Source organism: Vulpes lagopus, chromosome 2 (assembly GCF_018345385.1).
Source record: "Vulpes lagopus strain Blue_001 chromosome 2, ASM1834538v1, whole genome shotgun sequence".
NCBI classification, from domain to species: Eukaryota; Metazoa; Chordata; class Mammalia; order Carnivora; family Canidae; genus Vulpes; species Vulpes lagopus.
Genome location: NC_054825.1, coordinates 54380986 through 54405493, shown reverse-complemented (window position 1 = coordinate 54405493; position 24508 = coordinate 54380986). Strand labels below are relative to the sequence as shown.

Sequence of the window (24508 nt, the reverse complement as noted above, 5' to 3'; positions counted from 1 at the left end):
GGGGAGGCCAGGATGAAAGACAACAACAGTTGAAGGGAATGACATCACGCACGGGTGGTTGCTGTATAATTAACCGACTTCAGTCACACTTGGCCATTTTCTGGTCATTAGGAAACAGACTATATTTAGATGGAGCACGGGAGGGGGAAGAAAAAAAAGAAAAAAACTGTTCTATAGAAACTCCTGGGAACCTTTCTTTTGTGCCTCCTCCTGCTCTAAGTCCTGACCTATCTCTGTATAAAGCATCTCTGCTAAGATCTCCTCTCCTTTTCAGATTCTCCTCACGGTGTCAAACCCTCTTTGCAATTCCCGGCGGCAAATGAGCTCTTGTGATGGCCTGAACGATAGGCCTGTGCAGGAACATCAGAGGAGGGGTGCGGGTGATTGTTAGGTGGGGAAGATGAAGGCGTCGTCTCTATGAGCTCCCTGGGAAACAGCAGCTATGCACAAGGAACAGAAATGAACCCATTGCCCCTCGACTGGTTGAAGTGTGCTTGGTTTTTCAATTCTCACTGCGCGGCAGGGTTTGCCAGGGACAATGAGCCTTGTTTTTAATTTACTAATAGGAAGACAGTAATAGTCCTTTCCCTGTAGCTCACCATACTGTATACTGAATAGATTTCCTGTTTCAAGGAATTGGTTAAAAATCCTATCATAGAACAAAACAAATGAATATTTAATTCTTTCAATGTTTAAGACTACTGCCCTCATAGCTGCATTTTGCTCTAAGTTTTAGGCTGCTTAGTCCTTTTTTTTTTTTTTTTTTCCTGCTTTTAACCATGAGGATGTGCCCACGCTGCCAAAATCCCAGCTGCCACACCTTTATAGACACACACAAAAAGGAGGGATCCCAGCCAGAGGAACATTGAAGACCAGGGAACAGACCTTCACAGTAGGTTATCAGGACCATTAGAATATGTGCCCCCAAGAATCTTAAACTTCAGGGCACCTGGGTGGCTCAGTGTTTGAGTATCTGCCCTTGGTTCAGGTCGTGATCCTGGGATTGAATTCCACATTGGGCTCCCCACAGGTAGCCTGCTTCTCCCTCTGCCTATGTCTCTGCCTCTCTGTGTCTCTTGTGAATAAACAAATAAAATCTTAAAAAAAAAAAAAAAAGAATCTTAAACCTCTACCGATAGCAGTCTTCAAAATACCGAAGCTTGGCTCAGCAGTAATAAATATCCTCACCTTCCTCCCTGGCAGATTGCCCTAAATGCCAGCTGTGGTAGAAGCACACGACCCCTACCCACAACTGCTGTCTTTCTGCCGGTCACTCCACACAGGGTCACCTGCTTCTCTTTTTTCAGTCAGCTCATTACTAATCTCGAATCACATGTGTGGAATGGAATGCTATTTCAAATGTGTGCTCATTCAAGTTTGGGTACCAAGTAGAAATTGTACAACAGCTTTTCTTTTTGTGAGGAGTTGAAGCATGGCCTTGCCTCTAACAGCAGAGATGAAGCTCAAGTTTTGGGATTAAGCATACCCACGGTATACCAAAGATACCAGATCTAGCTCTTATTAATTGAAGTTGACTTGACTATAGGTGCGTCATCTTTGGTCATCCTTAGGTTTGGACTGGTAAAGAAGGTTGATTTTTTTTTGTTCCAGAAGAAAAAGAAAGGGGAAAACTTCTCGGGCTTTTCTTACTCCTATTCTTATTGCCTTTGTCTAAGGTCAGAAGAGAAGGGAGCCAGGGCTTTTGGGTTGTGGTTTGAAGTGTGAGCTTGGATAGCCTGCCACTTTCTAGGTGTTGGTTTTATCATCTAGAATGTTGGGGATTTGTGATTAAGGTCCCAAATCTTGAAGGTCTTAAGGTCCCTTCCAGCTTCCCAAAGTCCATGAATCTTTGATTCTGGTACACATGCAGAAACTGTTTATCCCAGACTCCTGTGGGATTTTGCTAAGAGAACATCCAAAAGAGCTGGCCAGGGATGAAGAGGATCCTCATCCTCATGGGCCCTGGACATTTGGCTAACTGAATTTACCCCTTCATTGTTGCAGCTGCTGTCCTAGATATTCTGTGACATGGAAAGTCCATATGAAAACTATCATATCTACTTAAAATTTCACCAATGAGCAGATTTGCATATTCAGTTTACCTGGGTGGCTCCACCATCCCCAGAGTGGAAGCAGCATTCAGAAATGACATAATATCTGTGTAAATCATCCTCTCTGATGCCACCTCTAGTGGAAATAGCTTTTCCTTTTTGAAAATGAAAAAAAAAAAGTGGTTGATAATAGCTTTGGTGTTGTGTTCCACATTCAAGATCCTGTCCCATAATTAGCAATGGGCTGCATGATATGTGATTTTAGTGCCGAGGCTCAAAAATATATATATCCTTTCTTCATCTATTGGCACAGTCTATGAAACTGCACAATTAGAAAACCATTCCTTGGGATGTACCAATCATCTTTTCATTTTGATAACGTTCAAGTAAAGGTTGGTGGCTTGACCAGACACCTGCCTTCCTAATAGGCCAAGAAGGCTGTATAAGGTAGAAAAAGGGGACAGGAAGAGTGTAAGGAGATAAGAACAGGAGGAAGGAGTGACATGAAAGGGAGGCTTGTCATCTTCCATTGAGCTAGAAGCCTCATCATCCCTGCTGGAGGGAGTGTGATTGGCCACTGACGCAACTGGGATTTGAGTTCCTTTGACACCGAAGTCCATTTCTGCCATCCATCTGCTACTGGTGTGCCCATGTCGGGGCCACTCATGTCAAGTTCCTGCTGCGTAGTACCCACCCTACCTCCCAGCATATTTCAGGTTGCTCTGAAGCCTCACCTCAAGGAATCCATGATGTTCATAGTGCAATAAGATTAGACTAACAAGATGCCATGTGGGTGACAGGTGCTAACTCCCCATTATTTACTGAGCACAAAAGTGACGGTCAAAATGGAGGCCATGTGTGAGCAAGAAATAGCACGTAGGGTTGCCACTGGGTCTGGAAAAATGGCAGAATTGGTGAGGTTAGAATAGAGGTCAGTGTCTACAGATGAGTAGAGGCAAGGCATGCATGGTATTAGTGAAGATGATAAATTAGCCAGGCTCATGGGAATTCCTCTGAAAATATGAGCATGGTGGGATGTATAATTATTGTACTAAGCTGCCACAGCTTGATTGGAATGTAGTTGTTATTCAGAAATAGCCGTTAGAGCACACGTGCCAGCCTACTCTTGGCTTAACTGAAAAATAACGCTCTCATCTCAGATCTGGTTTGTTTCATAATGCTGGCGCCCTAGTTTTTTGTTCACTAATTGTCTAAATTGGCTTTTATATATTGCTCACAACAGTTGAATTAAAAGTTTAATTGGTCATTTAACAGGGAAATTTATATTCTTCTACAGATATAACTGCCTTCTCAAATATAACCCTTTGCCGAGGGGAAGGGACCCTGTCGTTGTAGTGTGTCCCCTCCCCGCACAGTCTGCAGGTTCTAACAGTCTTCTTCAGAAGGTGGGGTCAGGTGTTGGGGAACCACAAGTCCAAGGGTTAACCCTTTGTTAAGCAGCCTTTCATGAATTACAGGATGTGTTCCTGGGTTCTTCTCATCGAGGCCTTTAGTCAACAGAGTGATCACTCAGTGCCACCTGCTATTTAAAAAAAAAAAAATACTGAAGCATAAGATGGATAGGCAAAAACGTACATCATATAAATAGAGCTCCATGAACTTAAGTTGAATACACCTAGGTAACTATAGCTAGATCAAGATCTAGGGCATGATCAGCCCCCAGAAGCCTCGTTTGTGTCCCTTCATCTTATTTGCTCTGAAGGATGACCTGACTGCCAACACCCTAAATTAGTTTCACCTCTTTTTGTACTTGGCACACATGGAATCATACAGTAGGTACATTTTTGTTTCTGGCCCCTGAAATACTATGTGAGATTTGTCCATATTACTGGGGGTAGTTCTCGTCCATTCCTTCCCTTTGGATTCATTCCACTTTTCTCATTTCAGAATGGTGGATATGGACACTTTACCTCCATAATTCATGCAGGGATATCCAAGTGAAAGAAAAATTGGAAATGCTATGCAATGTAAAGTATTTTTATAATTTTGGAGGGAATAAACTTAAAGTAAAAATGGATGAGGAAAAGCCCAAGGATTATGGTATGAAAAGTGGGGAAGAAAATGGTTCAGCTGCAAGGTCATATGAACAGGAAGTTGATGGACTTTGAGTTCAGCTGCCCTGTGAAACACATATTAAACTGTATTTCTTATAATTGCTGAGGCGCTCTGCTTGATGGCTTGATCTCTCCAATTATTTTTTATGAATTCAACAAACATTTTCAGTATTCCCATTAAACCACATACTTCCACTAGGAGATGATTACCTTGGCCAGGAGTGGTTTGTGCATTTCAATGGGATCATGTCTCTGTGTTTTCTTCCATCAGGCCCTGGATGGGGATTTCTCTGAAGACAATCGCAATAAGTGCCGCATTGCCACTGCGCCCTTGATCGAAGCTGTGGAGAACCTGACAGCATTCGCATCCAACCCTGAGTTTGTCAGCATTCCTGCCCAGATTAGCTCTGAGGTAGGGAGTCTTTGCAGCAAAGATAATACTGGGGTCTTTGGCTAGTTCGTGTGGCACCAAATCCACATGAATAGTTAAGAACTCCAAAAGTTCTGTCTCGTAGAACGTTGTTGTTGTTGTCAATGACAATACATGCACAGAGTTAATGAAACTCAAGATATACACGTATCTTAAGTGCTAATGCCTTAGCTTTATGTGTTGAACACAAGCTCTGTACTTAAGTTTGGGGCTGATTCTTTTCTTGGTATGCGCCATATTTGAAAATGATACTTACAAGTGAACATGGACCCACGTCCTTGCTATCCAGGCTCTGTGTGAACCAGCCTCCATGGTTTCCTAACCTCTATGTCTCTTTCTGAAGAACACAGGTAGCAAAAGAATAGAACCTTGGCAAAGAATAGAACCTTCCAGAGCCCAACTCATTCACTTAATCTGTGCACCCTGCCCTTGACTCTTCTGCTGTTTGCTCCCAGGGTTCTCAGGCACAGGAACCGATCCTGGTCTCAGCTAAGACCATGCTGGAGAGTTCATCATACCTCATTCGCACTGCACGTTCACTGGCCATCAACCCCAAAGATCCGCCCACCTGGTCTGTGCTAGCTGGACACTCCCACACTGTGTCTGACTCTATCAAGAGTCTCATCACCTCTATCAGGTTAGTTTCTCCTCCAGAAATTGCTGGAGCCTACATCTAATCAGGGTGGAAGGAGGATAAGCCCAATAGGACTTTGATTTGATAGATGTAGCTGATCATTACCATCTTTTTGTTTGGCTTTTTGGGACCAGTGGTAGTTCTGTACACAATAGCTAACCTAAACATTCACTCTATGTCAGAAACTGTTCTGAACATTTTACCTATATTACTTTATTTCATCATCACAACAGCCTTGTAAACACTGCCATGGTCACCATTTAACTGATGAGAGAATTCAGTCAGAAAGGACTTAGGTAGTATTCTCATGATCATCCCCAGGCCTGATGGCCTAGTCCCACTCCTAACCATTGTCTAGACCTAGGAGCTTAGGCAGAGAACACCAGTGTTTATTTAGCAGGATTTGAAGTTACTTTATTTTGTTAATAAGGCAAAAAGAATATTCTAGGTCCCACAGTAACTCTGGGCATCTCTGAACTCCCTGGCAATAGCATGAACCTGAAAAATCCCCAGAGTTGGTGTAACATCTCTAAAGTTGACCAGTTAGTACTCCACAACGTGGAATACATCCTTTTCCTTAGCCATACTTTGGTTTTTTATTGCTTTTGAAACTCATCCCCCCCCCCAAAAAAAGATACTCAGCCCCACTGTTCTCTCACCTAATGCCTTACAAGGAAAAAATCCACTAGATATTTTAACTCCTACCATAGGACTTTGTGAATAATATGTAATGTCGAGAGTATAGTATGTTTGTATAGGAAATAGCTCTGACCTTTTAAGAAAATAATAAGGGTCCTATGTTGAAGTCAGTGAAGTCTAAATAGTTTGATGAGTGGTTGTCTATCATCAGCCTGAGATGAGGAACAGCATCATGTCTTTCTCACTCGAAATAAATAGAGTTCACATGAGTGTTAAATTAAGAAATGCATGGGCTCTGCAGAGAGACATTCCTAAGCAAGGCTCAGGGATTCACTCTTTAAATCAATCAGACATGGTAGAAAGTAGATAGGGGCTCCCGGCCCACCATTGCTGCAGCAAGTTGTGAGACCTGAACGCTGAGGAATCTGTTTGACTTGCCCTGTCCTTCCAGGGACAAGGCCCCTGGGCAGAGAGAATGTGACTACTCCATCGATGGCATCAACCGGTGCATCCGGGACATTGAGCAGGCCTCTCTGGCAGCTGTCAGCCAGAGTTTGGCCACGAGGGATGACATCTCTGTGGAGGTAGGCTGGGGCTCGGTGTCTGAATCAGAGGCCTCTGAAAGTACTTAAGAATCACAGCTTTGGGGAATGGGGCCAAACACATTTTTGATGCTGGCATTTTATCATAGAATTACCTTTATCCCTGGAACCCACCTGGGAAGTTTGTGGAGGGAGTAAGGCAGATGCTGAGTAGAAAGGCTTTGGTGAAGGAACACATGTACTGCTGGAGTGGAAATTACAAATATGGCTGAAATTTGGGGGGAAATGATCACTGTCAGATGAGAGTGTGTCAGTGGAGTGAGGTTACCGTATTCAGTCTAACACATCAGTAGAGCAGACCAAGACATGTAAATTTTGGAATATTTCCTTGTCATGTTTTATCAGTGCATTTTTTGACTAATGGGCATATTTAGCATTAAAGTCTACACATTTGGTCTACTCAGAGGTAAAGGATTCTGCACTAAGTTGCCTGATATCCAGTGCTGGGAACCTTTTGCACTATATTTTTAATTCAGAGCCATGGCCCTCTTTTGCCAATTTTTTCAATTAACCTGTCCAAAGGCCCTTGATTCATACTTCCTTCTTTCTGTTGAAAGAACCTGACACTCAGGAGGTGCTTAATAAATACAGATGGTCTGTTTACTGACCTGTCCCTTACCGCCAACGAATTCATCCACAGTGAACTTTGCCGCGGTCTCTAAGCAATAGGCCCAGAGTTGGTCTTGCTCATTTTTACTAATAGAGCTGCCGATTTTACTCCAGCTCTACTCCCTTCCCCCACTGTCAAGAAAAGAAAGAAGGGCACCTGGTTGAGCATCTGCCTTCCGCTCAGGTTGTGAATCTAGGGTTCCTGGACTCAAGTCCCGTATCAGGCTCCCTGGAGGGAGCCTGCTTCTCCTTCTGCCTATGTGTCTGCCTCTCTCTCTCTCTCTCTCTCTCTCACACACACACACACACACACACACACACACATACAAACACACACAAATAAATAAAACCTTTTTTAAAAAAAAAAAAAAAGAAATATTCTCATCCTATGCAGAATGTTAGAATTATTGTCAACTTTTTATTAAAGTCAGGACATGCATACAGAAAAGTGTGCATATCCTAAGTGCAGAGCTTGATGAATTATCACCAACCAACCTCGGAACAGCTGCTCAGGCCCCCACTCTTTCACCACCCCTCCCAAAACATCCTCTGTCTTCACTTCCTCCCTAGGAAGAAAATCTCTCCCTTTGAGGAGTTCCCTTTGAACTATGTGTACTTCCTCCTTATACCCTGTTCATTTTAATAAGCCATCTGTAATAACATTGCTGAAATATTCTTACATTCTTGAGTATAATCACTTCGAGCAGATAGACAATAGTGAATTAAATGAGATCCTTGGAAGTGTGGATGTTTCTACTTTCCTCCATCTTTCTATTTCTATCTCTTTTTCCTTTTTATCCACAGAATTTTGTTTTCCATTTGGCATGTTAGATTGCTCTTCTCATTAACTTCTCATTAAGACACCTCTGCCCCGAAACCCCAGCCTGGATACATCATTGTTCAGAGGGAAAGCAGCACAGGCCAGAGTCTCATTACTGACAAGCAGAACAGTGTCACTTTGTCAGAAACTACCCTGTACCTTGCTAGTCTATGGTGGTGATCTATTAATCCTGAATCCATCAAGCACATTTCCTAGGGTGAGTCCCACAAAGGATCTGGTCTGTTCTGTTATTAGCCACTAATGTCCACCTTGGAATTCTCCGTCTCCCTCATGCACCAGCGTCACCCAGATAGTTGGCCTCTTCACAGCATGAGTACAGTTCTTCTCTCAAATCTGAGAAAGAAATACCTTGGGGGGTGCAGTTTTTAATATTTGCATCCACATCACTGAATACAATGCACTTAGAACCTGAGCTGAGTTCAGGGCATTTTCACAGTGTGCTTGTCTGGGAAATGGTCCTACTTTCCAAAAGCTGATCTCATTTTTTATATTAGCCTTTTCTCTCCTCCCCCGCCCCACCTCCCCTTTCTTAAGGGTTCTTAGTTCTGAGGACACAGCCACCTGGATGTTCCCCCAGACCCCACATTAGCTCTCCCTGTTTGAACAAAGTTTTCTTCCCTCCTTGGAAGGGAAATGTTCCTTACTTCCAGTAGTTATGCTGAATAACTCAAAGTAAGGATATTGGTGACATCACTGAACACTGTGGTTGGTGTGAGTGAGGAGCCAGGAGGAAAAGTATTCTTCAGACCTGCCTTTTGTCACTCATGGGTGGAAGTGTGGGGGCTCTAGTCCAGGGGAACTCCGGGACCCTGGGAAAGGCAGGGTGGAGTGGTAGCTACGTGGCTCACCCAAGAGAGGGATTATCCATTAAGGATATAGTAGATATTTTGGTATCCATTTCTCATGGCCAGCTTGTCTTCTGCGTGGGCCTTTTTATTTTTAAATCAATGTGGCTACATGGTGAATTGCCGTAGGGAGAATTTGACAGCTCTCTCTCCTTATCAGGCCCTGCAAGAGCAGCTAACTTCAGTGGTCCAAGAAATCGGGCACCTTATCGATCCCATCGCCACAGCGGCTCGGGGAGAAGCAGCTCAGCTGGGACATAAGGTAATGTGCCCCAAGGGGATCCTGCTGAGGATCTGTGTGAACGATGGGGGGTGAGTGATATTGATCACTGACCACTTCAGGATCAGTTTTCACCTAGAGTTCAAACAGAAACTGGAATGAGATCTTTCTGGTTATAGTCAGATTTTCCAAGACGAGACATCTGCTGCCCTTGACCTTCACTGAATAAGCCAGAGATGAACACTGACATTGCTAGTCTGCTGTCTTCCATCTTTTGTCCCTGGCTGGCTGGCCTCATTCTCGCATGTTTAGGGGTACATTGTTCTTCCATGGTTTCTAACAGTGCCTGTTTTCACATATAAAGGAGCAAAGCAAACTTGCAAACTGCACTCTGGATAACCAGGCCTCCCAGGCCACTCCAGAGGGCCATTCCATACCCCTTGTAGAAGTACTGAATAATATTTTACCTGTTTTGGGGTTCACTTTACAAATCCTTCAAGGCTAGTTGACTTGTCTAGCAGCCTGTGCCTCAGTAGAGGGAGGGCAAAAAATTGGATTTTTAACCGCCTTCAGGGTTTCCTAACATTTATCAGTGCAGACATCAGTATTGATGTGCATATCAAGAAAACCGAGTAGCCAAAATCTTTTCAGCAGGTATTGATTTTAGAAAGTCAATGTTCTTGCTTTTTCACATTGTGGAACAGCTGAAGGGCCTACTAAGCTTCCTGCTGGTTCAAAAGAAAAGGTTTTTGAGATTTAAAATGACCAGTGTGTCTGTATGCTTTCAAGTGTGGCAAATTTCATTTCTCAGCTGAGTTCCTTTATAATGAGAGAGGAGGACTTGTCCACCTGTACGAAGAGGTTTAGAGAATGTGGGGGCTGGCCTGAAGGTCAGAGCTCTCCCAGCAGGTGGGCTGGAGCATTGCCCATGTGCCTGCTGTGGGGAACTGAGTCTGCCAGAGTAGCCAGACTTCATTTCAGCAGTTACTTTTGTTTCCAGTAAGCATTTTGTAAGAAAATATATCTAGATTTCTAGAGCAACAATCCTTGTCCCTGTCCATATGGAGTTAGTATGGAAGATTAATTCCTATGTCAATGGGTGGCATCAAAAGAAAAATAAGATATTTGTGTCACGTGAGTTACAAATTTACTCTTGGCCCTTTGGCTAAACCAGTCTCACTTTCTAAAAGAGAGTTCTGGACAAAGGAAGCCTCTGCCCCTCCATCCAGAAGAACCCTGGACTGAGAGTTGATACCTACCTGGTCCATTTCTTTATTACAACACTCAGGTGGGGGCCCAGAGATCACCTGGAACTGATAAATGCAAATTCTCAGACCATATGTATTAGTTATTTAGAGTGGCTATAACAAGTTACTATAAACTGGGTGCCTTGCACCAACAGAAATGGAATCTCTCTCAGAAGTCTAAAAACAGGGTGTTGGCAGAGCCCGACTCTTTCTGGAGGCTCTATGGGAGAATCCATTCTTTGCTCTTCTAGCTTCTGGTGGCCCTTACTGTTCTTTCACTATTATCATGCCAGTCTCTGCCTCTGTGGTCACATTGTCTCCTGCTTTTCTGTTTGTCTTCCCTTCCTCTGTCTCTTACTAGGATACTTCTTAACAGATTTAGGGCCCACCCAAGTAATCCAAGATGATCTCATTTTGAGAGCCTTAAATACATTGCAAAGACCTTTATTTCCCAATAGGATCATATTCACAGGTTCCAGGGATTTGGCCGCAGACATATCTTTTTAGGGGGGCTACCACTCAACCCTTTCTGCCACCCTAGGCCTAGGGAAACAAGATCATTTACCACTTACTCAAAATTCTGTGTTAAACTACTGTGCTAACCCAGGTAAGGATATTTCCTATTCTTTCATGTCTAGGAAATAGAAGTTGTTATAGTCTTTGCTAAGCCCCCTAAATAGAGGAAAAAGCACATCCTTTCAAAAACTTTTGCCCATAATACATGAAGAATAGTAACACCTGGCATTTATTGAGTGCCTACTGCATGGCAGGCATTGTGCCAACTACTCTTATATATGCTAATTTAATCCTTCTGACAATCTTACGGATCTTAGTGCTATTATTAATCCCCATTTTGTGGAGAAGAAAACTGAAGTTTGGTAATAGGAAGCAGATTGCCTAAGACTTCTCATTAAGGAATTGGCAGATGGGATTCAAATCCAGTGGCTCTGAAACTAGAGCTTTCTCTCTCCATCACCCAACCATAATGTCTCCATGAGGGCACCAGCTTAGCTGTGTTTGATTATTCTCAGCACACAGCAGCCCTTGACATTTTTTGGTTGCATTGGTGAAATGTACTTTTAAAATTAAAAAATGAATCCAGAGGGGCTCCTGAGTGGCTCAGTGGGTTAAGCATCTGACCCTTGATTTCAGCTCGGGTCATGATCTCAGGGTCATGAGATTGAGCCCCACGTCGGGTGCCATGCTCAGTGCAGAATCTGTTTAAGATTCTCTCTCTCCCTCTCACTTCTCCCCCACTTGTGCGCACTCTCTGTCTCTAAATTAATTAATTAAACCTTTGGGAGAAAAAACAAATCTAGAAAATATGTAAGGTTCTAATGCATTAAATGTCTTAACTCCTTTAATACATACAGTACCCATCCTGAGCCCTGAGCCCTTATAACCCATCAGTGCACTGTGGTTCCCTTTGGTGGCGACACTAATACCCTTCCAGGGAAAGAGGATGAGATCCAAGGCAGATGTGTAAGGGCTGATACCTGGAGTTGTGCAGGCTGGGTCTTTCACAAAGGTGTTTGGCCAAAGCAGAGACTGAGGCCAAAATCCAGCCAAGTCATGTGCTTTGACATCAATCATGGCTGCCCCAGGGATAGGGAGCCCCTTTAAAATTCATACAAAGTGGGAGCCTGGGTGGCTCAGCGGTTTAGCGCCTGCATTCGGCCCAGGACATGATCCTGGAGACCTGGGATCGAGTCCTACGTCGGGCTTCTGGCATGGAGCCTGCTTCTCTCTCTGCCTCTCTCTCTCTCTCCCTCTGTCTCTCATGAATAAATTAAAAAATAAAATCTTTAAAAAATAAAATAAAATTCATACAAAGCACCGTAAAGGCCAGCAATAGCCCTGCTCAAGTGCTTTGAAACCATCTGTAAGAAAACTGTATTCAAGGATAAAAGAGTAAACGTACGTTTATTGCTGATGGTCTGTCTCATTGTTAGCTCTAATGAATTTTAATATTTTGGACTCCCACCTTGTCCCAACCACCACCATCCCCACAGACTCCTGCCCCCTGCTTCATTTCTGACCCACTGACTGCACAGCTCATGTGAAGTGGCCTTCCTGCCTATGGCCCCATCACATTCATTTTCCTCCACACAATGAGAAGCATTAAGGGAAATTGCTGGCCAAAGGCTTGAACTTAAATACACTTGATGGAAATAATTAAGCAATTAGTAATTGGCACACATAGGAGTAGAATAGAAAAGTGTGATCAGGGTCATTGTGTCTTATCTCTTATCTGAGTGGGATTGGATGGTGGTATCTGAAGCAAGTATAGCAAAACGTTAAAATCTGATATTCTAGATGCTAGGTAAATGGGTATTATTGTATTATTCTTGGACTTTATTTTGAATACTTTACAGAACAACAGACAACCAAATAATAAACATTTGTAAAACCCAATATTATAACCATAGTGGAGCTGGACTGAAAATGAGAAGTAGTGGCCAGTGGAAGAGAAGGCAGGAGCCTGGGCTGTGGATGAGGACACCTGCTTCTTGTCACCGCTCCACATCTTGGCTGCTTGGGGTTGAAAAAGTTCTTTCACCCACCTAAGCCTCAGGCTCTTCATTTGTATGTACCTCTTAGAATTGTGGGGATTAGATGAAGCATGGTAAGCTTCTAGCAGAAAGCCTGGTGTGTGAAATGTACCCAGTATATGTGTGTGACATGTGGCCCTGCAGCACCCAGCTGGTGGGCTCTGGTGAGCACAGAGGTAACCATGTTGTCACCTGCTGGGGAGGCCTAAGTGAGAACAGTGGTGAGCCATCTGGATAGGCTTTTTTCTTCTCCTGGGCTGGACCAGTCATGAACGGAACATCTAGACTGATGTGAAATCATTTTTGTTTTTATTGCAAATCCGCGTCAGGTCAACATGCACAGGGCAGAAGGCAGTTGGATTGGCTTTCTTGAAAGCCTCTGCTCTCAGGCTTCTTCTCTCTACTGCCCTGTTCCCCTGCCCATCCCCATCCCCCTTCCTTCTGCATTCATAAGATGCTTATCTTTGTTTCTTTCAAAAGCTTTACTGTTTTTATGAAGTTAAAGTTTGTAGAGCTCTCACACCCAACTCTGGATCACAGAACAAATTTCATAACACTTCTGCCATGATGAGAGGTGAGACGAAGATCTCCCCAGAGGAAGTAAAATCGGAGCAAGAGTTCATTAATGAGCAAGTACTTCTAAAAGTAAGATTGAGGGCAGCCCGGGTGGCTCAGCGGTGTAGTGCCACCTTTGGCCCAGGGTGTGATCCTGGAGACCCGGGATCGAGTTCCACGTCAGGCTCCCTGCATGGAGCCTGTTTCTCCCTCTGCCTGTGTCTCTGATGAATAAATAAATAAAATCTTTAAAAATAAATTAAATAAAGTAAGATTGAGTGATGAATAAGGTCTGAGGGTCTCATGTATAACATGATGGCAATAACTCATGATTGTGGATTAAATAATAGAAAAAAAACAAAAGTAAATTTTAGCCAGTGAGTAAAACAGAGTAAACTTAAGCAGGTCTGCCTCTCCGCTGTGTGTCATCCCATTCCTTTCTCAGTCCCCTCCCCACTGGTGGGGCTCCTAAAGGAGATACATGTATTTACATGATACATCTGTGGCTTTTTTGTCTTGAAAGGTGACACAGCTGGCAAGCTACTTTGAGCCCCTGATCTTAGCAGCCGTTGGAGTCGCCTCCAAGATCCTGGATCATCAGCAGCAGATGACAGTGCTGGACCAGACCAAGACGTTGGCAGAATCTGCCCTGCAGATGTTGTACGCAGCCAAAGAAGGTGGTGGAAACCCCAAGGTACAGTTGAGGATCCCAGGGACTCACCGAGGGCCACCGAGGGGTCATCAAATATTCCTCAATGTTGAGTTTCCTCCAAGGAAAATCCTCTAGTTCTTGGTGACAGTATGTAACTTCCTGCTCAAAAGGTGGGAAATAATATTTGATTGGCCTTCCGGGGGATCTCTAAGAAGAAAGTCAAGACATAGACATAATGAAGCTTTTTTGTAATCTTTTCCATGACAGAATCTGGAGGCAAGCATCCTTGGGAAAGAAAAACATTGTGTAGTTATTGCAGGAATGAAAATTCATACCTGCCAGGCACCTTGCTCAGCATTGACACCCAGCCTGTGCAGAGCAAACCTCAGTTGTTTTCCAGTGAATATCATTTCCTTTCCTGGTACCCAAGTTCAAAGCAAAACATGGTGTAAGGCCACCCATGGCATGTGTTTCTCTTGTCTTGGATCAGCAGTTTAATATGAAAATCTCCCTTCCTAGTTTGCAGGTAGAACATTTCCTCAGCCTGATGTGTCACCCAGCTACTTGAAGTGGCCGAAGATGGTGACAGCATGCCATTTTCTCTTGGGGATGATACTTGTGTCAGAGTGATGGTTTCCCTTATTGAAGCCCTCTGTGCTTTAAGTTCCCCCAGGGTTCTGATACCTTGAGAGGAGGTTTGAGGCTCCTCCTGCTATTTATACCTTCTAGCAAATGCCTCCACATAGTCCATCTAAACTCCCTGGGTCCTCACCTAAGCAGACTACATTGCGGGAACACGGACTGGAACAATCTGTGCAGGATACTTGCCTCTGAGCAATAGGAATCCCTGTTATGTACGTATTCTTTTTAGCATGCTTTGTTGCAGCTCTCAGGTCTACACATCAATAACGTGGTACAGCAGAGAATACTCTAGATTAAGAACCAGAATCACAAAATAGTAATTTGAGAGCTCAAAGTTACTGAGTCCTGGTTCTGCACCACCTCTCATACCTTATATCCTCTTGATATTTAATCTCCTAAAACTCCCATGGTATAAGGAGGTTCCCAGTGCACAGATGTGAGAACTGCGACTGCTTAGGTAAGTTGTTGCACATCGCAGGACAGGTGGATGTGGAGTCAGGACTGAACCTGCACCCTATGGAAACACTGGCCCACTGCCCAAAGCAAGGGCTGGAGGGAGGTCAAGCAAAGTTACAGGGAAGAGGTGACCTGTTACTAGTCAGTCTCAGAAAAGGAAGTTACTTGGCACATAAGGGTAGCTTGAGGCATGCCAGCAAGGAGGAACAGCATATACAGAGGAATACATGGGGTCGTAAGAGGATTGCAGTATCTTTAGAGAACAGCGCGCCATCCAATGTGTGTGGAGCATGCAGAGTGGGGACAGCAGGTGGGGGGATAGATAGGGCTGTGTTGTGACAGATCTCCTCTCCCACATTCTTAAGGAGCTTGGGCTTTACTGTCAGCAGTGCGGCAACCTATCCAGGGCTGAGAAACAACCATTCTGGTAGTGGCATGAATGATGTCTTAGACTTGCATTTTCTGTGTTCAATTTTTCCAGCCAAGTATCTGGCAGCTCTTAAGAGCCTAACTCTTGGGATGCTAAAAATATTGAGAGCCAGCCAGTGCCCTCAGGTTGTTCTCAGTGTCCCGGAAAGAAAGAAGCCTTGTTGCTGAAATGGGGAGGTTGATCAGCAAGAACGAGAGTGCCCTTTTGGCTGACAGCTGAGAGATAGGTGCCCAAGTAGGCCCAGCCCACTTTGCACCTGCCCCACACTGGGGGAGCCAGGACTTGCCTTCTGGATCCAGTTCAAGGGTCTCTTTTTTTCTGAGAATCAGTGCCAGATAGCTCCTCCACCCTGACCCAAGAGGATTTCATTCCCTGCAGAATAATCCAGATTAGGAGTTCTCTGGGTTTTTTGTTTGTTTGTCTTGTTTTGTTTTGTTTAGCTATTAGCACATCTGCTTAGACCACAAGGTCAGAGCTCCTTGTGGAGCTCTGTTTTATACCAAGAAACTCCTGGTTTGGGAGCATGTGCAGCCTGCACTATAAGCTTTAGAGGACATCCTCTGCTTGGAAGTGGGGGCAGAACACGAGAATGGGCCAGTTTTCCGTGACTGACCTGACACATTGGGGACAGGCTGAGACATGGTGAGGGAAGGCAGGACGGGTATGTGTGTGTCTCCCCTCCCTGGCATCCTGCATTCCACCTGCGCTCTGTCCACAGACCCTGACAGGCTCCTCGCAAGGGATGCCTAGGACACTACAAGCGGGTTTTTAGGTCCTTTCCTAAGAGGCTTATTGCATAGACTCCGTCACCATGGGTACTATTCTTTGGGCAAACATTTCCTAGGGGTTACTTGCTAGGTCTTAGGTGTATGTATGTGTTAGATGCTGTATGTCACTGTTTGCAAAGAAAATGCAGTTAAATGATCATCGCTGGCTCTGATGTGGTAGAAAAGAGGATAAGCTTTGGAATCCATGTAATTGGACTCAAATCCCAGTTCTGTCTCTTGCTAGCAAATTACTTCATTTCGTTGCTTCCTCATCTAAACAGTGGGGTTAATAATGAATACCTCTCAGGGGTCGTTATAGAGATTGACTGAGATAATGTGCCTGACACAGTAGGTATTTTTTTAAAAAAAGAAAAAAGTGACAGCCCCAGAGTCTGGTGTTAATGAGTCCAATGATTACAAGGCATTTGCTGTGTAGCCTAACCCTCACCCCACTGAGCCACCCTTCTATGCTCATTCTATACCCCCCGAGACCTCCCTTCCACACTCAGCCCTATCCCACTCAGTTCCTTCTTACATTCTCCTTAAAGGGCCCCTCCTTCTTCTCCTGCAGCAGATATACAGCCCTGTGCGCTGTTGGGCAGTTCTAATTATTGGATGCCTTTGTTTCCCTTCTGCTCACATTGATGTGTGTCCCCCAGCCCCCTGTAGCCTTCTCCCATTTTCCAAATTGCTGTGATGTCTGTGTCTGCTCTACTGGGCTTTGTAGTTGAAGCACTATAATCCAGAAATAAGGCTCCCTTGGAGGTAGACTTCAGACATGTTTCCAAAAAAGAACCGAGTTTGATTTTTCTCCTGGGTTGTGCTGTGAGGAGCAGTAACAAGGAGCCCCTCCAGAATCTAAAATAATGACCTCATTGTTGAGCCTTCTGAGTCTACTTCCCAGATGGCTGTTGGGCTTTTAAGCAGGCCTTAATTGAGCGCCTACTGTGTCTTTGGGTGTCTGAAACTAGTGTGCTCAGGTGGCTGGCATGTGTGATTTGGATGCGGCTGTGGGGTAGAGGTGAGGTTTGCCATTGGAGTTGGAGGAAGTGGCCCTGGGAGAGGCTTGGGGTAATGGGAGGAGGCTTCACAGACTCTCAGCTGACCCTTTAAGGATCTGTGACTTAAATATGCAGAGGGAAGGGAGAGCAGGCTACACAAGCAGATGGGCAGGTCATTGTTTCTGGGACAGCCAAGAGCAAGGATGTGTTTTTTGTAGGTTTGGATTGCCCCGGTGTGGAGAAAGTGTCCTTTACATTTTCCAGGGAGTCAAGAGAGCAGTGTTGTGGTTTAATGCTGTCGCCCCCAGAACTTGCCTCTTGTACCTTCCTCAGCCCATATAGAATAGCAGCTCAGCCCATATAGGATAGCAGACACTTGGCAAGCAGCACTCACTTCTCCCCGGAAATGTGCACTTGGCTTTAATATGGATGTATAGAATTGCTGACATTTTTGTGCCACCAGTGATCATCTTATTGAAGTGGAATTTAGAGAAATACACACCTTCCAATTTTACCTTTCTCATCAATATTTGTATGAGGTGCTCTCTCTAGAGGGTAATGTGCAGGAAATGTCACCTTTCAGACTTCCATCATCAAAATAAAGCAATCTGCACATTTTATGTTTTACCTTCTCTGTACCATGAAATCAGCAATCAACCTAAATTACCAGTTTCCTCCATCACATCCCTGAGAGCGTGAGCTGTGCCTTCCTGACACACTCAAGACAACCACCCAAGATCTGACCAATGTACATCTCATCAGAGGTCGTATGGAAGGCCTTTTCTTGATTCCCATGGCTCTTCAGTGCCACAGACTGAGTCAGTTCATGTGGCTCACACAGCCTCCCCCTTAGAATTCTTTTTTTTCAGCTAGTCAGTTAAAAGAGTTGCCATTTACCTTCCCTCAGTGGCCTCCTTACCTTCTGTCTACCAAAGTGAAGGTGTAATTTTGCAGGACTTTGGAAGGGTCGTCTCCCCTGAGGAGTGTCAGGACAGCTGTAGCCACTGCGAGGGGGTGGGAGGGGGGCAGTACCTGGGGCAGTGCAATTCTGGCGTTAGGTTAGATTTCCCAGGTTAAAGGCATTGCCCTCACTTCAGGCACCAATCATAAGCTCCAGAGTTCCCAGGCCATCCTCACTCTGACCAGGTGACTCCAAATTCAAGAGGTTCTCTCTACCCCCTCAGGTTCAATAATGTGCTAGAATGACTCCCAGAACTTGAGAAATTGCTCTCCTTTCACCATGTTATTGTAAAGGCTACAAACCAGTCAAAAGAAGAGACATGCAGAAGGCAAAGTCTATGAGAGTCCTAAACATGTCCCAAGGATGTGTCACCGTCTCCGCTTAATGCTATGCATCACCAACTGGGGAAGCTCACTGCAACTTTGCCGCCCAGAATTTTATTTGGATTTCATTATGTAGGCATGATTGATTGAATTTAGTCTCATGATCAGTGATTCAGTTTACAGCCCCGTGAGGTCCCCTGAGGTCCCCAGAGGTCAGGCTGATACTCTTTTGCTCAAAGCCACAACCCTCTAGTCACACGGTTGGTCTGTCCAGCATGGCCAGCTCCCGTCCTGAAACTGCCCATAAGCCACCAGGAGTCACTTTCTTAGCCTAAACTAATGTCTGGTTCAGGGCACCCACCGTGAATAATAGCAGAGGCAGTCCTTGATCACTTGGGAAATGCTAGGCACTTAAAGGCTCCCTCCTAGGAACCTACAACAAAGATCATCCAGATATTTCACTATTCCAACCTGGGTGAACTTCCAGGGTTGGGCTCATGTGGCAGCAAGCTACCAGGTGCTGGAAGTCATATACAGGCTAGGTCCTGAGCAGATTTGGGACCATGGCTGGCAACAAGTTCACGGGTGAGAATGGAGTGCACAATGGCAGATGGAGCCAAGAGAGCTAGAGGCCAGGTTGATGCTGAGAGGCAGAGGAAGGCACGGAATGAGGGGGGCGCAGCCAACTTCCGGAGTGGTAGCTAGTCCTATGGCCCCTTTTGCCTTTGCCACATGGCATGCAGGTGCCATCACTCTGTTTAAAAGTACCCCCATTTGGGGGATCCCTGGGTGGTGCAGCGGTTTAGCGCCTGCCTTTTGCCCAGGGCACGATCCTGGAGATCCGGGATCGAATCCCACGTCGGGCTCCCGGTGCATGGAGCCTGCTTCTCCCTCTGCCTATGTCTCTGCCTCTCTCTCTCTCTCTCACTCTCTCTCTGTGACTATCATAAAAAAAAAAAAGTACCCCCATTTGGGGGGGAATGGCTGAAACTTCCCTTGGTAGATGCCATATTCCTTATGTTGAGGTTTGCTTCTTCAGTAGTGCTGATAAATTTGGCCTGATCTGGCCATCTGCTCAGTTTCCTTTTGACCAGTGGCATCAGTTCAGCAGATGGCCAGCCAGTCAGTGGCACTGGTTGTCCACCAGATCCAAAAGCTTTAGTGCTTAAGCTCTCATTTTCAGACTGTGATCATCAGAGGGGTCCCTGGCAGAGCTGTTAGCCAACTCTTGCCTTCTGGTGGGCTGTGAGGATGAAGAGGATGTGCACAATGGTGATGAACACCGGTGATGAACAGTACCTGACGCAGAGGAGGCCCTTGGGAAGGGTAGCAGCTGTCTGTCCTTCCTGCTATTCCTGCCTCTGATATTTATTGTTGTTCCTGGTTCCCTGCCTGTCACTCAGGAGGAAGCATTGTCAGTCAAATGCTAAAATACTTGACCCAAGACATAAAAACATAGGTTTTGCAACTGGATTGACAGTCACATTGGGCCCATAGCTGACTCTTGCAATGTATAAAGTACACACTAGCCCTGGGCCTCCTGCCTGCATTCACCTGGATATGGTCGAGGATTCTTGGTCTAGTCCGAAGAGCTGGAGCAGGTCACTACAGCCTGAGTGAGGCCAGCTGAGGGCTTGAAGGCAGGGAGGGAGGCCCAAGCCCTGTTCTGACTCCCCCACAAGCCCTGTCTCTGCCCTCAGCTCTTGTGATCCATGCCTGTTTGGCAGCATCAAAACAGATGGTTCCATTTATTTCTACATAACCTCTCCAGAGGAGAATTTTGCACCAACAGCCCGTGAAGGTTATCCATCCTTGTAAAAAAAAAAAAAAAAAAAGAAGAAGAAGAAAAGAAAGAAAAATTACCTGTGAATACCTGTGAAAAGGGAATGTTTCACCCTTTACAGGAGCCCCACCTGGTGACTTGATCAAACCCTTCATTTCCTGTGAACACTGCTTCTGGAGGGAAGGAAAGCCCACTGGTGGCAAGGAGCACGCAGTCTTGTTGGAGAGGGGGCTGGATTCATTGAGAGATAATGCAAGGGGGCAGGAGCTGTGTGCCAGGCACCATGCCCAACACTTTGCACACAGTACGTTTCTCAGCTAATCGTCACAGTCTGTATCCTTTCTGCCTCTGGACCTTTGTACAGGCTGTGTCCTCTGCCCAGCACCCTCTCCCTTTCCTCCTCTCTTCACCCTGCCAACTCTACCAGATGCTGGATTCTTCCTCCAGGTCTCCTCTTCAGCCAGGACACCTCCTCTGAGGAGTCTTCTCTGACCCCAAGGCTGGCTTAGGAGCCCTTCTTAGAGGCTGTCACAGTTAGCTGTTGCTGCAAACAAGCCATTCTAAAACTTAGTGACGTAAAACAACACCATCTTAGAATGATCTCTGGTGGATCTACAGACCCACTGAGCCCAGCGAGGTGGTTCTCACTCAGAGTCCCTCCTGCCACTGATGCCAGGTGATAGCTGGGGCTTGAGTGACCTGACGTTCACTCACTCCCAGGTCCATGTCTGACTTAAAATCACTGAGGTGTTCAGGACCTGGGGCTCCGTGGGCAGCCCTTTGTACCTCTCTGTGGTCTTACCGTGCGGTCTGCCCAGCACACAGCCTCGAGACAGCCAGCCTCCTTACACAGAGGCCAAGGACTTCACAGGCAGCTGTCCTGAGAGAGAGCCAAGCAGAAGCTATATCGTGTTCCAGAACTGAACCTCACTTTCCCCACATCCTTCTGAGGCCTTCACCTCTGATGACTCTTTGACTCTAGAGTTGGTTCTCAAGGCTGTAGGAATCCAAAGGAAGGCCAGTGACAGCATGAGGACAAAGTCACCCGAGGAGGTAGTGTTTAGGCCAGGCCTTGAAAGAGGGCTAGGATTTGCATGGGGCAAACAGAGAAGGCGAACAGAATAGACCCAGCTGCTGCAGGCTGAGGGTGAGAGGTCAGAGCCATGAGGAAGCCACTGGATGGAAGCCCGGACTATGCCGGGGAAGGGGGTGGAGGAAAGAGGTCCAATGAGGGACTTCCCATCATAGGTAAGAAAAGAGTCAAGGGATCTTTCTTCCTCAAGGCTATGTGTCACTCTTAACTTCTCAATTAATTTTAGTTGTAATGGTCAATAATTAGCATTTGCATCCTGACACAGTTGCCTCGAGGTCACCATCCACGATCTGCATATTTCATGTCTCATCAGATGTCTTTTTTTTTTTTTTTTTTTTTATCAGATGTCATTTTGAAAGACCTCTGGTTTGCCATGGATTTCAGTTCCACACAGGGCCCGTTCCTGAGGCTCACACAGCCTCTTCAGGACAGCCATGGCCACTGCGTGGGGGTCCCCAGAGCCTGGAGCAGTGTGATCCTGATGCTAACTAACTGACATTAGGTCCAGCTTCCCTAGGCTCAAGCACCTACTCCTAGACTGCTCAGATTATAAATATACCATACATTCATCCATAGCATCTCAGGAGAATTCTGCTGCAAGCACAGTTATGATAATTCCCATTGTGCTGAGGAAACCACACTCAGGACCACTTAGCTAGTAAGAGGTGGATCCAGAGCTAGAACCCAACTTTTCTGGTGCCAGGACTTTGGCTCCTTCTCCTGCATCTTACTACCACTGGAGATGTTTTTCAGGGAGCCTGGCACCTTCACTGTTTCATCTTTTCATTCATTCATCTACCCAGCACTTCTGTGCTTGACACACATGTGGAATTCCAGCAGGTGTTGGAACATGTCCGAGTTATAGGGAGAGCTTGTGAGCGCTCGTGAGACGGCCTGCAGAACATCTGACCCTGGAGAACTTTGCTCACTTGTCCCTCCAACCTCATGGCAGTGTAACCTGTGACATAATTACAAAGCCCATTCATTTTTCTGCAGATTTCTTCTCTGTCGCTACATTTACATAATCCAACCTAATTTGTGGGAAGAAATCTAGTGTGTTAGGCAGCTTTGACAAGAAGTACACTTGTTATGAACATGTTTTTCCTTTATATTAGGATTTTTTTTTTAATTAAACCTGTAAGCTCTTGTCATTGGGAATCAGTGGCATTCTCTTCCTACCATCCTGAGCAGACTAACATAAAACTGGCCCCGCAGAAGATGCTATTTGATACTACAATTTTATTTTTCCTTTTGAATATAAAAAGATGTCCTTTTTCTCCCTGTTTTGTAGTGATTTTGCAAACAAATGTACCAACAGAAGAAAAGGAAAATTCTAGAATCACTATTGTGCTCCATAATAGGGATATAGTTTTATATGATACTTTTTATGGTTATACTTAAAAGAAGTGCAGTTATCTCTGAGGAGAGTGAGCACCATTTTCTTCAGCTTATGGAAACCCCTCACTGTCCTTTTTCTCCTTTACCTTCTTAGGCTCAGCACACCCACGATGCCATCACAGAGGCTGCCCAGCTCATGAAGGAGGCTGTAGATGACATCATGGTGACACTGAATGAAGCCGCCAGTGAAGTGGGGCTGGTGGGAGGCATGGTTGACGCCATTGCAGAGGCCATGAGCAAGGTAGGCCTGGGTGCCCAGATGCTTACCTTCACCTCTTGGCCCCAATTCCTCCTCGGTTTCCCTCACACGTGCTCCCCAGGTGCTTTTCTCTCAGGAATGATCAGTCAAAGCAGATGCTAGTGACCCTCCTCTTTTCCTGAGGGTTCCAATCATTTTACACACATCCTGTCTCCGTCCAACATGTTATTCATTCTTGATTATTCGTTCATTACTTTTGTAAACCACTCTCACCCTGCCTTCGTTTTACATGGGGGAAAAATACTGGAGATGGAGAAGGTATCATGGGTTCCTTCCCTTATAAAATGAAGATAGGTATTTACCTCCCTTCTTTTTTTCACAAAAACAGATTACAAAGGGAAATAATGAAGGGATTCCCAAGGGCTGGTCTTTGTAATGGCTACTTTGGAATCATGCTGTTCCTAGGCCCTACCGAATAAATTGACATTTCTGTGGAGTTGAGCCTAGGAATCTCTAGATCTTTTAAATTTCCACATGGTTTTGGGAGCCAGATATAGAAAGCACAGAAGGTAGTACATGTGAAAGCCCATTGTGAACTCTTGCCAGCAATGGGCATAGGAGATAGCATGAGAATCATTTCTTCTCTAATGACTGCTCAGTTGAGTTGGAGGAGTAGGGAAGTGTGACTAGAGAATATCTCCTGCTCTTTCCCCCAAGGAATCCTTTGCTAGTCATGTCAGTTTGATAGTCATTAAAATAAACAATTGTTCATCAACATCTAATTTCCATTCTGTGATAGCACAGCCAAGAATTTCAGATTTTTGTGTTTTGAAATGTCCATTGTCAGATTGTGAATGCATTATTATGGCTTTCAGGATAATAAGTGGTCTTTAATTGCTAATTTAGAGTAGATTGGTTGGTTCATATCTCCATAAAGAGGTGATAGCCTGAAACTATAATTAGGATAATTTCACTTAAACATTACACAGTCATTTTCAGACTGAGAGTCACAAGCTGGGCGGGGATGCCAGGGGTTCCTTTAGAGACCCCAGGCATGCCTTGTCAAATCACTCTAGTAATTCCTGCTGTGGGCTTCTTGTGCCTCAAATATGGACAGTTTGGCAGAAAATGAGTGAAATTTCCCACTTTCTAAAGGCCTTTGGGTAAGTTTCAGTAGGTTTGTTTGGTTTTCAGAATACCAGCGCTTTGAAAGTTAAGCCATATGTCTACCGAGGATATTAAATTAATGGAGCTCAAGTTTTCTCAACGCAAATTAGAAATTCAAATGACAACTTTTCTTCCTAGGAGAAGGTATTTTTCCAAATGACTAATGATAGGGAAGAGTTCCATAAATCTATGGAATATGGAAGTCAGATTCTTGAAGTCTTTTTTTTGATAGTCACTGAACCTTGCATATCAAGAGGGATTTTCAGTAAAGAAAGCAGCTTTTGTACTGTCTGATGTCAGTGGTGTGACAGCTGCGCTCTGACTCAGCCCAGGACA

At 45.0% G+C, this 24508-nt stretch overlaps 1 protein-coding gene across 6 annotated transcripts in view; it reads left to right on the top strand.

Annotated features, from left to right (window-relative positions):
• TLN2 (talin 2) overlaps window positions 1-24508 on the top strand; it is a 418441-nt gene that overhangs the window by 331176 nt on the left and 62757 nt on the right. For all 6 annotated transcript variants that reach the window (XM_041740721.1, XM_041740682.1, XM_041740692.1 and 3 more), the window contains 6 exons: window positions 4398-4538; window positions 5012-5193; window positions 6281-6413; window positions 8887-8988; window positions 13824-13994; window positions 22901-23047. In XM_041740721.1, the coding sequence (XP_041596655.1) occupies window positions 4398-4538; window positions 5012-5193; window positions 6281-6413; window positions 8887-8988; window positions 13824-13994; window positions 22901-23047 (876 nt within the window). The remainder of the gene's footprint in view (window positions 1-4397; window positions 4539-5011; window positions 5194-6280; window positions 6414-8886; window positions 8989-13823; window positions 13995-22900; window positions 23048-24508) is intronic.